The sequence below is a fragment of the Penicillium bovifimosum genome (genome assembly GCF_028826915.1).
Source record: "Penicillium bovifimosum strain IBT 22155 chromosome Unknown utg000005l_segment0_segment0, whole genome shotgun sequence".
Lineage (NCBI taxonomy): Eukaryota > Fungi > Ascomycota > Eurotiomycetes > Eurotiales > Aspergillaceae > Penicillium > Penicillium bovifimosum.
Window position 1 is genome coordinate 3,848,602 of NW_026622714.1, and position 13,592 is coordinate 3,862,193.

The 13,592-nt window shown below is 51.8% G+C and overlaps 5 protein-coding genes across 5 annotated transcripts; 1 reads left to right on the forward strand and 4 right to left on the reverse strand.

Annotated features, from left to right (window-relative positions):
- Positions 1–13: 13 nt before the first annotated feature.
- On the reverse strand, positions 14–565 carry N7515_006657 (putative extracellular thaumatin domain protein; the record flags this gene model as incomplete). Its single annotated transcript, XM_056667401.1, has 1 exon — positions 14–565. One exon carries the CDS (start codon positions 563–565, stop codon positions 14–16), a length of 552 nt encoding a protein of 183 aa, XP_056520997.1.
- Positions 566–2,742: 2,177 nt separating this feature from the next.
- Positions 2,743–5,986, reverse strand: N7515_006658 (Sec23/Sec24 family protein; the record flags this gene model as incomplete). Its single annotated transcript, XM_056667402.1, has 5 exons — positions 2,743–3,566; positions 3,620–4,057; positions 4,110–4,450; positions 4,503–4,600; positions 4,667–5,986. 5 exons carry the CDS (start codon positions 5,984–5,986, stop codon positions 2,743–2,745), a joined length of 3,021 nt encoding a protein of 1,006 aa, XP_056520998.1.
- An 860-nt stretch (positions 5,987–6,846) lies between these two features.
- On the forward strand, positions 6,847–8,839 carry N7515_006659 (uncharacterized protein; the record flags this gene model as incomplete). The annotated part of the gene is made up of 8 exons (XM_056667403.1): positions 6,847–6,954; positions 7,028–7,428; positions 7,481–7,596; positions 7,643–7,820; positions 7,871–8,185; positions 8,236–8,565; positions 8,620–8,691; positions 8,743–8,839. Coding segments are annotated over 8 exons (1,617 nt in total), but the record flags the coding sequence as incomplete, so codon positions are not given.
- Positions 8,840–9,096: 257 nt separating this feature from the next.
- N7515_006660 (cleavage polyadenylation factor subunit CFT2) lies at positions 9,097–12,124 on the reverse strand (the record flags this gene model as incomplete). The annotated part of the gene is made up of 2 exons (XM_056667404.1): positions 9,097–11,926; positions 11,976–12,124. The coding sequence occupies 2 exons, from the start codon at positions 12,122–12,124 to the stop codon at positions 9,097–9,099; spliced, it is 2,979 nt and encodes a 992-aa protein (XP_056521000.1).
- Positions 12,125–12,973: 849 nt separating this feature from the next.
- Positions 12,974–13,501, reverse strand: N7515_006661 (uncharacterized protein; the record flags this gene model as incomplete). Its single annotated transcript, XM_056667405.1, has 1 exon — positions 12,974–13,501. One exon carries the CDS (start codon positions 13,499–13,501, stop codon positions 12,974–12,976), a length of 528 nt encoding a protein of 175 aa, XP_056521001.1.
- Between the last annotated feature and the right edge of the window lie 91 nt (positions 13,502–13,592).

A 13,592-nucleotide genomic window follows, 5' to 3' on the forward strand; every position in this document is an offset into this window, starting at 1 on the left:
CGACATCAGTCATTTAAGCAGAGGGCTGACCAAGAGTCAACTCGAGAGCAGTGTCGATGGGGCAGCCGTGGGTAGCGTGATCATCAGTGGGAATGAGATAAGCCGCGGAGCAAGCGGTATCACCAGCCGCGCAGATAGCCTTGGGGCAAGTCGAGCTCTCATCGGAAGGCTGGACAGCGAAGCCGAAGTTGGTGAACTTGTTGCTGGACTGCATGTCGATGCAAGACAGATCCCAGAAGATGGTGTCACCGGCAGGGGTGTACTCGAACTGCAGGACATCGTGCTGCTCCTGGTCGAGGGCGAGCTTGATGGAGATGCCGCCGCCGTTGGGGTTTGTGCGCCAGTTCTCGTTGTAGACGCCGCCGCCGCTCTTGATGGTCTCCATGGGGCCGACGTCGCCGGCGACGGACCAGGCGTAGACGTCTTGCTCGAGGTTGTTGGTGATGGTGACGCCACCGCCGTCACGCTTGATCATGCCTGCGCGGCGGACCATCTTGTCCTGGGGGAGGGCTGAGGCCAGGGTGGCGAAGAGGGCAGCAAGGCTGAGAGTCTTGGTGAACATCATCTTGAATGTGTATGTAGAGAGTGATGTATGTATAGTTGGTATGTTGGATTGAAGTCTTGTCGAAAGATGTAAAAAGAATGCAACGAGAATCGATCTCGAGATTGAAGAGAGTGTGTAAAAGAAGGAATGTACTTTGTACTGAAGAGAATGTGTTGATGAACAGAATCGAAAAGACAGGAGACTTGGAGGGGGTTTATATAACTTTTGAAATGGAGAGATCCCACCCCCGGATACACAGACTGAAAGAAAACGTGCAAATCGGTCCATACTTCGGATCCTCTGATCCATGGATCGCCTTAACGAAAATGTGGGCCATCGAAAGGCAAAAGTCAAAAAGAATAAAAAAAAGACTAAGCCCCCAACGAAGAGTGGAACCAAATCAGAGCGTCTCGCCTGGTTCCGAGTTCCACCATGAAGAGTCCAGACCGGTGGTTCAGAGGCCAAATGGGGATGAGCTCGGTAGATTCGAGTACTGTGTTAATATCAGATAACTCAGGTGGTGTACATTGAACATTCTATTTGTTGACATATATTGAGCTGCCATGGCAAAACAAATTAGGGCATCACCGCTAGTACGCTACTGCATATGCTCAATCTCTGCAGAATAATCAAAAGGATGTCGATAGTAGGTGCTGGCGTGTCAATAGCCCAACTTCCACGTCCCACAGCCGACTTGCCCCGCAACCAGTCTAAGACTGCCCCGCTACCAGCCTAAGAGCCACAGCCGCCGTGGCAACAGCCACAACGCTTGATCCACGTCATGGCCATTCGGCTTATTCGGCTAAGAACATGCCAAGAATCTCGGCAGCGTGGCTGCACTGACCCTTCGCTTACATTTTTGCCAGGAACCGTTCCAATCTACTTTCTGTTTCTCTAACGCGGATTGGCCACCACATTCAAGTCTTCTATCTTATTCTTCAAGTCTTCGGTCGACATTCGGGGATAGTTTGGAAGAAAGAATCCAGAATACAAAGTTTGACAGATTGAGGCGAATAGTCTTGAGGAAGGATCACGATAGTACACTAACATGTGGAACATCATAATGATGGTAGTTATTACCAAGCAGACAACTGTCATATGTATGGCAAATATTATGAGATTAATCTCTAAGCCAATGATTGATAGCCCTACAACATCACGAATGTGACCGGTCACTAATCCCGATGTTCTGACAAGAGTACAAACTTAGAAGGTGTGTTCTGACTTCCCCCACTGACAACGTAGACAGACCATTGTTACAATGAACTTAAGACAAACCCCTCGTAGAGCCCCAGGATCGGGGCCAGTTACCAGTTACCCCTGGACCAATGCTCGTAGTAAGTTGTTCTCCACCAGACGCCTCTGACGTTGAACCGGATCCTGGGAGTGACGGTGCCTGGCGATCGAGTCTGGATTCTCCTGTGGTGGCAATTATCGTGGAAGGGGCCAATTTTAGATTTAAATCCATTTTAAATAATTATTTGCGATCCCAAGTTGGTCGGAGCCTCGGAGGGCTCCGATCGCCCAGATTAAGGTATCTTTAGTCTTGCACCGGCGGCCCTCCTCCGATGCGATTCGACTAAACCCACCTTGGATGAGATGTGGGCCGAAGGGGCAAAGAGAAGGGCTTTAGAAGCATACTAGTAGTAGTAGCTTACCGGTGGTCGTAGGTGGCCCATTTCTTTTGATCTTCTAGATCTCCCAGACCGCCACTTGCCTCCGTTAGGTACCTCTGTGGGTAATGGTGGACATCTAAGATTCCTGACAATAGTTGCAGGTGCAAGGTCAAGCTTGTGACAGAAAAATTTTCAAAAAATAGAATGACTATCCTGGTATAGACTATCCTGGTATACACAAGAAATGAATTCTCCGATGGGTTCCACGAGTATTCCTGTTTCTCCTGGGATTATTCGCTATGCCCCTCGTGAGTGCCTGCTCCACACCCCCGCCCCCATCATTGCATCTGTCAGCCACTGAAGTCAGGGTTACCAGTCACCTTCCCAGTTTGGGGGATCCCGGGTTAGGAAGGACAAACTGGAGCCCCCCCCCCCACTCTCCACTCTCCGTCAGCTGCATCAATCAGGCCGCTCTTTCGCCTTCCCTGCAGCCTACCTGCAGCCTGGATCACCAGGGGAGGGAACCAACCGGTAGAAGACGGTATCAGGCAGGGATTGGACGGAGGCTGCCGGATCAGATATCTACCAATACGGAGCACGCATGGCCGACAAACTAGCCAATGCGCCCTCACCGGAGTCCTCCTTCTTGCGGTGACCAGCCAGCTCAAGGTTAATCTGTCGGTGGATGTGCACCAACCAGTCCACGTAGCTCTGGGCCTCGTTATTCCGATCCTCCAGCAGGAGTCGGGCGAACTCGTATTCCGCCCCGTCCAGGCCTTGCCGGGCCAGTTGAATCGTTACAGACTTGGATCCGCGGACCGTCGACAGGTATTGCAGCAGGTTGCGCACCTGTGCGTTTAGGTGCGTCTCGAGGACAGGCAGAGACGAGGTGTTGGGGTTCAACGCCTGGAGGGAGTCGCAACCCGGTCCGAATAGGTCCTCCAATAGGTTGGGTGAGACCTGTGCGTGTAGCCAGAGTAGAATGGCCTGGCCATTGTCCACGATATAGACACCGCCGTCTTCGATGCGAGAGAAGCTAGCCCGCAGACTCGGCGGGATTTGGAGTTGTCCCTGCTCATTCGCAAATCCATCTTCCGGCTGCATGTTGTGGACAGGAATGATCCGAGGGTAGAGATACAGGGACATTTCCGTGCAGCCCATGGACCTGATCATACGCATATCATGCACCCTTCGGTCTGATGACTCGGGTCCACCTTTGAACGCTCTCGATTTGACCAAGCTGAGCATGTACATTGAGAATTCTTTTAGGTTCTCTGGCAGAACTAACTGGCCGGGCGGATGGGAGCCAGAGAAGATCTTGCGGTATCCGCTGAAGATATCGACTGTCTTCTCTGAAATACTGGCTCGGATGTCCTTCAGCGTCTTATCCAAGGTTTTCGAGGCAGCTATGACGGTGTCAGTATATACTGTGAATGTCTCAAAAGACGTTGTAACTCACCCTCCTTGGCAATGACCGAAACAACGGCATCTTGGTCGACGAACTTCATTGTTTCCAGGCCTCCTTCGTTTACCGCCGCCACAACGTTGATACACCGAACACGCCGTTGCCCGTCAGCAGAAGTGTAGAGCAATGCGGCCTGGAAGTGGGCGTCCAGCTTGGGATCGAGTTTCCCATCGTAGCTGAACAGCACGCTAATGGCCTTGTCGGCGTCGACGCCCGCAATCTCTAGATCGGCTCCCATCGCGTGTTGAACAAAGTTGCCATGGTAGGCGGACACCTGAAGCCCATTGGAGCATCGAACTTTCATGAGGGTCTGGTAACCAGACTCACGAGTCACGGCGTGAGCAATCTCATTCCGCAGCTTGAGAATATCGCGCGGGGCATGGAAATTGGGGTAGAAGAAGGTCTCGCCTCCGGTGAGACTAGAGACATGTCCTGCGAGAATGAGTTAAATGATGTCTATTGTGTAAGGCGGCTTCCAACGCACCAATTGTTGCCACGTCGAGATAGGCGCCACCAGGGGCCGCCATGAACAAGTCCAACCCAACTCCAGCTTCAGCCAACTTGCTTGCTGTTTTCTTCCAGGCTGGGTTTTCCGTAGTAAACAGTTTCTTCTCTGCATCCGTCCCGTGAACCTTGGGGTCCTCTCTCACCGACAGATGCCCCGGACCGTACGTAGGCAAGCTAGCCAAGGCACAGACGATTTTGCCACCTGTGGCTTGCAGTGCGGAGAGCGCCGAGTTCAATGTCGGCAGCAAAGCTGACTCGGGGTATTTGATAGACGAGAAGATGCTTGGTAGCCGGCTAAGAAGAGAAGTAATAACAGACCTTGTGGAAAGGTTAGTCATCTAAAGGAAGCCTGGGGTAGGTGTCTGCATACTTTGATTCATATGGATCCACGAAGAGACCTTCACTCAAGGGCACGAATGGCTCATCCAAGTCAGTCATGACCATCATTTGTGCTTGGCCCAGTGAGGCCTTGAGGGGACGTTAGTGTACGAAATATCAAGGAGCGATAACGCACCACTCAGTGGGAAAACTTACAGTCAGGTTGTAAAAGTGCACTTCCTTATCATAAGTGACGATGCCGACCTTTGCTCCAGGAGGCAATTTTCGCGATGATTCATCACCTTCACCTTCTGATGATTCGGTGCCATCGCCATAGAGAGCATCCCGAATACCCTGACAAACACCCTTCAGGAATCCTCGATGAACTGATTCCCGGCTGACATCGATCAAAAAGAGAGTCTGGAGGCCCACGGGCTCTTTGTTCCAATATTCCTTTGGTACCGTGAACTCGACAGTTCCCATCAACAATTCTGGGCGCTGCATGCGATCTACACGCGCACCGGACGCATCCAGCGGCGCAAAGTATTCGGCGGGGGTATCATTGGGGAAAGTACACATATTGCAGACAAACTTGCTGCCGCCAGATCTGAAAGACATGAACGGGTTGATATATGTTCGGCATCGTCGGCATCGCGGGGGACCAGCATCCCCGAAGTCTAGCACGGGAATTGGCTGCTCGCCAGGATCCAGAGGCGCGAGGGGCTGCAGAACCATGCCCAATGGCAAACCAGTCGAGGTAAGGAAGTCCGAGGCAGAGGGGATGTTGTTGAGGGTCAAGCGAGCGTATTTAGGTGAGGAGTTGCCTTGGTCGTGGGCCACGAACGGGATCGCGGCTGGCGGAGGGAGATGTTGGTCCATTGTCGGATAAACATGGTTGAAGTAGTACTGAGCGGGCAGGTCGCGCGATCGCGGAATGCTGGGGATATGCTCGGGATCAATTCGACCTTGAGTCGGAACAGAACCTGCACCGCTCGGCCTACCTGGTATCTCGGGAGCAGCCTGCCCAGACACCAACCCCACTGCCGGGGAAACTGGCCGTTCCGCGTGTTGATTCAAGCCCGTGTTCAGGAACTGTGATTGCGATTGCGGCAGGGCTCCTTGACCATCGTTGACAGGTTGCGCGGGGGTTGCTGTGGCGCCTCCAATGTCATGGTGGGCATGACGGTGCTTCTTCCGTTGTGTCCTCGCCCCCGCATCTGCTGCAATTCCTAAACCGCTCATCTGGGAGGCTAAGCCTGCCATACCATGAGTTCCCGCCATACCCATTGGAGCTTGCTGTGCTGCATTATATGGAACGCCGGGACTCGCTAGACCCGGTTGTTGTGGTGAGCCGTAGGCGGGCCATTGATTCGGAGCTGGATTGGCGTAAGGCGCACCTGGTTGCGGAGGTACAGCGCCAGGGGAGTAACCGGCCGGGTAATGCTGAGGGGGAGGCTGTTGAGCCATGTAGTGCGGATTGGATGGGTCTTCGCCAGATCCCTGACCCATTGCGTTATACATTGAAGGGTCGGTCATTGTGGATCATGCCGCGGGGTGGTCAAAGGCGAGGTCACACGCAGGGGTGGGCAGCAAGAGAATGTAGCAAAAAGGAGGTGTGCGAAAAGAATCAACAACGAATCATCACGTAACGACAACGTATTAACGAATAACCTGAGTGATATGTTGACGGTATACCCGATTGACCACCTAAACTGACTCGGATTAACCTTGTTCCGAAGTTCTTCACGTGCGCTCCGTTTGTATCCCGAAGAGGGACTTCACTTGTTCGGATAAATGTTCCTTCTTACTTCTCTAGTACTCCTAAGTACTGTTAATCTTCTAAGTGGTCTGGTAGCCTCTTTTAACTGCATTTTGATGTGACACCCAGTATAATAGCCTGTTGTATTGCTCACATGCAGCAACAACAGTCCACTATTCGCCAAGGTCCCCGTGCTTAAGACAGACTAGCACGCGGAAGTCGGAGGTTTCCTGAATCCTTTGATTGTCCAGCACCCACCAAGATCCCTGATGTATCTCTTTGTCGTATCGAGCAATTGGGTGTCCTTTAGTTACATGACGACCCCGGTATTCCTGTTTCGGATCAATCTATGCAAATCGACGCTTATCATGTTCCTCCAATCACGTCTCAGTGTCTACCCTAGTTCCGGCCTAATCTCCTTGGTTTTTGAGGCGTGTTCATCTCACCGTCTCTTTGCCGTTGGTGAGGTGGATCTTGACCCCTCGATTCCTCGAGGCGTGTAGATATAAACACACTGTAGTGATTGCTGTAAGTGACTTCGGGGGTTTCCTTTCTTTTCTCTTCTTATCTTGGGTCCCTAAGCTCCTTGCATAAGCATACACCTCCTTTTACGATGGACCTAACTGTAAAGCCAGATCCAAATCTCAAGAAAGGACCGGAGGATACACCAAGCCTTAGCCAATCCTCGATGGCGACTATCCGCGATGATGACGAGCTTTTGCTGGCTCGTATCGGCTATAAGCAGGTACATTGCTCAAGGCTTCACTTCAAGACCATAGCGGGGCACAATCTGATAACAGCTCTCTACTCAAACTCAGGAACTACGACGAGAGTTCTCTAAATGGTCGACCGTCTCGTATGCCATCTCCATTCTGGGAGTACTCGGCTCCGTGCCGGCAACATTTGGTGCGCCGTTGGCGGCTGGCGGCCCAGCAGCGGCCGTATGGTGTTGGTTGATCGGCTCATGTATGGCGATGTGCATCGGAAGCTCGGTGGCAGAGTTAGTCTCGGCATATCCCACGGCAGGAGGCATGTACTTTGTCACAAAACACGTCGTGCCTCCTGACCAGGTCCCTATCTTTTCCTGGATACAGGGCTGGTGCAATCTCCTTGGCCAGACAGCAGGGGTGTCTAGCGTGGCATACACAGTCAGCCAGATGCTGTTAGCTTGTGTTAGTATGAACTCGGAGCTTGTCGAAGGCAGATATTCATATGCGCCGTAAGACACCATTCTGCCTTTCAAGTGACTATAGGTATCTGATGGCTTCAAGGTCGGCGCTGGAGACCGTTCTAGTGGCCATTGCAGTTCTCATTGTTCTGGGGGTGATCTGCTCATTGACCACAAAATCCTTGCATCGGATCATTCTGTGGTTTGCTCCCATCAACAGTTAGTGTGGACATCGTCATTACTGGTCCGGTACTGACAACTTCAGTTGTTGCGACTATCTGCATCTGCATCGCATTGCTTACCCTCACACCGGATCTGCAGCCAGCATCTTGGGTCTTTGGCCATTTTACCGACGGCTCAGGGTGGAACTCTAAGGTCTTCTCCTTCTTCCTGGGCTTCGTGTCAGTTGCCTGGACAATGACCGACTACGATGGAACGACACAGTATGTTACCCAACTCATTGAGCGACACATCTAACCCTGTTCCAATATAGTATGTCCGAAGAAACCCATGACGCCGCCGTGCGGGGACCAGTTGCTATTCAGACAGCGGTTCTAGTATCTGGAGCTCTAGGATGGATCTTAACAGTTTCAATGTGCTTCTGCCTGTCCGATCTAGATGGAATTCTAAGCTCTCCCACCGGCCTTCCCGCAGCCCAGATCTTCCTGAACGCCGGTGGAAAGCGAGGCGGGACTGTCATGTGGACATTTGCCATTCTGGTTCAATTCTTCACTGGCTGCTCGGCCATGCTGGCAGATACAAGAATGGCCTATGCCTTTGCCCGAGACGATGCACTTCCGTTCTCAAAGTAAGGAATCTTCCTCTTCTGGGTGGCAACAACGTGCTAACACACTACAGGTATCTTTCCAAAGTCAACTCCATCACCCATACTCCTGTTAACGCAGTTTGGTTCGTGGTTATCTTCAGCGTTGGGTTGAACTGCATTGCCATCGGGTCCACGCAAACAGCCACCGCTATCTTCAACATCACTGCCCCGGCACTAGACTTGTCCTATGTATCTGTGATTCTCGCTCGTCAGCTAAACAAGTCGAAGATCAGGTTCATCGAGGGTCCTTTCACGCTCGGCAAATGGGGCACCCCAATCAACTACATTGCTGTTACCTGGGTTATATTCATCAGTACTATTCTCTTCTTCCCACCACAACTTCCCGTGACGCCTGCAAACATGTAAGTGGATTCATTTACTGTTCTGGGGAAGTGATGCTAACACCAACTGTCCAGGAACTACGCCGTCTGTGTCGGTGGCTTTATCGCTGCATTTGCTTTGGTATGGTGGTGGGTTGCTGCGCGAGGGTAAGATACACATTCAAACCGTTTATATGGGAGAGTATTGACCTGTTGCAGGAAGTACACTGGTCCTCAAACCAACGACATCATACAAGAAGTTCCCACCCACGACGATAGCAGTGAGTTTGAAGAGCCAGATGAGCTCACTGCATAGAAACGGACAGATGTCCACTCCGGGGCTCTGCTACAGGAAAATACTTCGGAAAGTTGTCAGGCTAGATATAGATCATGTTAGGTTAAACATTCCAAGGTTGGGACCTGAGGAATTGTGTCGGTTTCAGGTCAAGATTGGGCATTGATAGATACCTAACTATAGGCTGAGGGTCCGGAGGCGCTAAAGTAGGAAATCGGATATTTATTGATCATGAAGTGATGGATTTACCAAGATAGAATTACATGTCATGTGCTGTATCAGTTGCCTGCGACAACAGCCAAGCCCTCATAAATCTTCCTCTTAACAGCCAGGAAGCTCCCTATTCCGCGCCCATTAGGACGACCAAGTGAAGACTGCGCCGTTGCTTCGATCTCAATCTTGCCCGTCCCGGATTTGCGCACAGCCACGGACTTGTCGATAAGAAGCGTTCCCTCGCCTCGGAACTCGGCAGTATGGCCAGCCGATTGCATGAGCTTGCGAAGATCAGCCAATCGCAGATCACCGACATGCAGCGGACGGGCCATGGACCTGGTTCCTGCAGCCATGCTGGCTGGAAGGGTGTCTAGTAAAGGATAGACTTCGATCTTTTCGTCTGATTTGGTATCGGGGGCGACAGCAGAAGTGGCTGCTTCGTCTTTTAACTGCTTCATCTTCTTGCCCGCTGATTCGGCGTCCCCGATCTCGGCAATGGGCTCTGGTCCTCGCAGCTGTGCTGTCAGAGCGACGACGCCGAGGCTGCGCACATGCTGCCAGTTCAGGCGTCTGACAAGGGTGTTGCTCAGCTTGACCATCCAGGCATTTGTGTCGACGCTTGCATCGACGACCTGGCCGTTGGCCGGTGTGAAAATAATGGCAGTCGAGTTAGAAGCACGCTCAGAGGCCATGGCATTCAGTTTGGCATTTAGCAGCTTCTGGCATTCGGCTGCCAATGCTGAGGTCTCTTCTTTCGAACCACCAACTAAGATCAATTTTTGAGGTTGGATGAGTGGGATCAACATCTCCAAGCTGCGTTTGTCATGCAAGCCCATGAAGTCCACAAACGCAATTCTAGCGTTGATAGTGATAGTGTGATTATGGTAGACGGCCTTGGCGGGTCCCTCGAATGACTGCTTTTCGGCTTCATCTTCGGATCCGGCAGCTACATCGGCATCTTCGCCGCCAGAGACCATGCTGAGATCATCATCCTCGGTCATTTTGCCGTCCATGTGGGGACGCTTCCGCCCAGCTGCGCCGGCAGACAATTTGCGTCCATGGGGGCCGGTGGTATCATCCCATCGTCGTTTCTGGCCTAGCTTAGTCTCGGCATCGGTGCGTCTTTGTTGCATGTCGATTTCTTCGCGTTCTTCCGCTCGGAGATACTCCTCTGGGCGGATGAATTCACCATATTCATCACCCTTTTTTCTGGGTGCCACGTAGGGGAACATGCGCTCGCGGCCCTTTTTGCCACGCACATCATAGTCGTAGACGTTCTTTCGGCGGAGAAGGATATTGATACCTAGATCTTCGTCGCTGACGGCGAGTTTGCTTCGAGTAGCGTGGGCAAGTGAGGCCGAGAAATTCAGCGCGCGACCCTGATGCTCGGGATCCGAGTCCTCAGAAGAGGTCGAGCTTGATCCATCGTCGAGCACATCTGCAGCAGCTTCAAGGTTTTCTTGGCCGAGTGTTTGGGAAGTATCTTGAAGTTGACGCTTGGTCGCGAGGTATTGTTGGTATACTAACTGTTCTCCGGCATCGAGTGGGGCTCGCTGCACATCTGCCCAGGACAATTCCCGTCCATTGCTGTGGACTTGCTCGATGTGTTCGCCATCGGATCCTTTCTCTAAAGCGACGCCATCCCTCCGTTCCTCGTACCACTGCCAGATTGTGCTTCCGATCGTTGTTGACTTCTGTAAGGCGCTCGGTTCAGTCGTGCGGAAAGACTCTGTCAGCAATAACAGATTGTTGGGCCCTTCCGCCACTTGTCGGAGAGCCTCCTTCGAGAAGCCCCAATCCATAGATATATCAGATGCAAGGATGACTTTGGGTCCCGGTTCTGCCAGGAGCTTCTCAAGTCGAGTCTTCCGCTCAATGATCTTGAGATGTTTGAAAGTGAATGGCCCTCCACCTTTAGCGGAAGACTTATCCTGCCCACCAGTCTTTTGCCCATTGGCGACATCAGTGCTTTCGGCTGCTTCAAACTCGCGAACGATGTTCTCGTCCATCCATTCTAACATACTTCGGGCAAGCCGGATAGTGTTAGTGGTTTTTTTGCCAGCCAAAAATAATCCAGCTCCTTGAAGAACATCTTCTTTGTCGCCATTCGCGGCATCACGCCATGAATGTTCTAGCGAATAGGCCAGTTCGAGGACCCGTGCGCTTGTGTCTGTCGGGATAAGGACGGTCCCGCCTTTCACAAGGCTACTGCGGATCATGTCCAGGAGAAGATCGTCTCGCTTTTTCCTGCCTCCCGATAGTGCCAGCTTGTCGCCTCCCTTTGAACTGCAAATCAAAGCTGTGGGTTTTCGTAGCTGTTCAATGACCTCTGCTCCACTGGCACCAGAGCCACCGAACCATGCAGCACCCGCGACCACGCTCTCACGAGCCTGGTTCCAATCCACCGCATACACGATAGATTCCAACCCATGCTGAATATGCCATATAGTTCCACCGACAGTGTGACCGGCATTGTAGGCTGTGAGAGTAAGCCCGTTCAAGGGCGGTGAGAATGGCGAAGGAGAAGGTTGATGCGGTTGTGAGTATTTGAGTGGTTGAATGAGGGCAAAATATCGAGCAATTTCTTCTGCTGTTGGTGATTGGAGAAGGATTCGGCTTGCGGTACCAGGGTTTTGAGTGTCACCCGACACGGTCGCAGGGCTTGTTGGCGATGCGCTAGGTTCTGAGACCGAAGCATTTGGTAAAAATGTGGCAGCAAGCGGAGCAGAGGCATAAAGGTCTTGTAGAAGCGTACGGCCGAAAGCGATGACAGGATTCGTCGCGTAGATCGGGATTTGTGTGAAGAGGGGGAATGTTCGGCAGCAGTGGACCAGAGCACCGATATGTGCCGGCGTCGCGTGCGTCAAGAGAATGAGGGAGAGTGTAGGGATGTGTCTGATAGGACGTTAGTGCATGCTGGATTGAGGATTGATCGCATGCTCACTTCTCGAGTTCGGCCAGATCCAGGGTGTCGAATGAATCATCCCAACCAACGTCGACCAGAATCTTGATCCCGCCATCAAGCTCCAGCAAAGACTGCGAAGCCCTCGCAGACGATGACTGCGCGCCAAGGAGGGGAGTGAAAGTGAACATCTTGTGAGTCGCCCGTTGCTCACGGCGGACGTAGCAGCGGCGATTGCCCTAGACCAGCGATGCAGCGACAGATCAGTTAAGATCAATGCAGCTGTATCTAGATATCTCTGCTCAGGTTCAGCATTGATTCATTCTCTCAGTCGTGTCGAATTGATCCGACTTTCGCAGACAGACAAAGAGGCCCCAGGTGAGCTCCGATGGGGATGCGTTTGTTTAGTTTGCATAGTTGATCTTTTGGAGAGGGGCGGTGTGACGTGGCAGTATCGATATATTGGACATCGTTTGCATCGTGTCGAAGGATTCATCATTGAGGCAACCACTAAACACTCCAAGCTCATAGCTTATTGACTATTCATTATTGCTGACAGCCTGACTCATGACTGCTGTGATTGACGAAAACCTTGACGTTGGTAACCGCCTTCCATTGAGACATTATCATTGACTCGGCGAGTCCCTACGGCAATAGCACGAGCGCCCGAGTATCTTGACAAACTTCAACCTATCCTGATCGCTAAAGTTATGCCTCAGCGATATTTTACAACCTATGAGACAGGGTAACAAAGCTTCGCTACGGTGGCATCGGAAGTATAGGTATCCAATCTAAATTTCAAATCAAGTTCAATTGAAACTCCAAAACTTCAAAAAAGGGATCCCAAACACGGCAATACTACCTGAACTCCTCTATGGAACGACATGGATACCCTATCAAAACAATGACCACCATGCTCTAGTTACAGACTGTTCTTCTGCAGTTGCTGGTGCCGACCTTCTCGTGACCCTCCCACTAGATTGCCTTGTGGTTCTCGAGGACGTTGTGCGCTTCGTTGGTGCAGCGACTCTCGGGGTCTATTAGGTCAGCCTGGCTCTCGCAAGATCCCACATGTAGGCACTCACTGTATCCTGCCACGAGCAAAAAGGTCGATGAACTCCAGCCCATGGGAGTAATGCCGCATTGACTCTGCGCTTGACCTTATGTGTGGCCAAATCCTCGCCTGCCCACACTCTGATCCGACGAACAGCAAAGGGATCAGGAAAGTATTTCTGTCGCAGAATTGGATCACTGACTATTGCCTTGGCGCTCTCTAGAAACTCGTCTTGCAGTTGCAGGTGATTCGGGGCCTCGGGAATAGGTGGGCTCGCCTCTGGTGTGTGTTCCGGTTTAGATTGATTCGCGTCAGAGATTCTTTCTGCTGCTGCTGCTCGCATTGCGACCCGTTGTGCTTCGACCGCTTGTGCAAGTACATCGTAGACCTTTGCTCCGTTCTCTGCTACATCATCTTCGGGTGGAGATGATGGTGACTCCTCCGGCTCTTGACCTTCCAAGTTGATCATATTATGGTCTTGCTGTGTGCCCTTCATCGCATCCGTCAACTGCATTTCCAAATTCAAGTTCTCTAAGGGTGGTTCTGGTTGGGTTTGTTCATCCTCGTGTGCAACCCCGTGTGAATTTACCTGCTCAAGAACATGT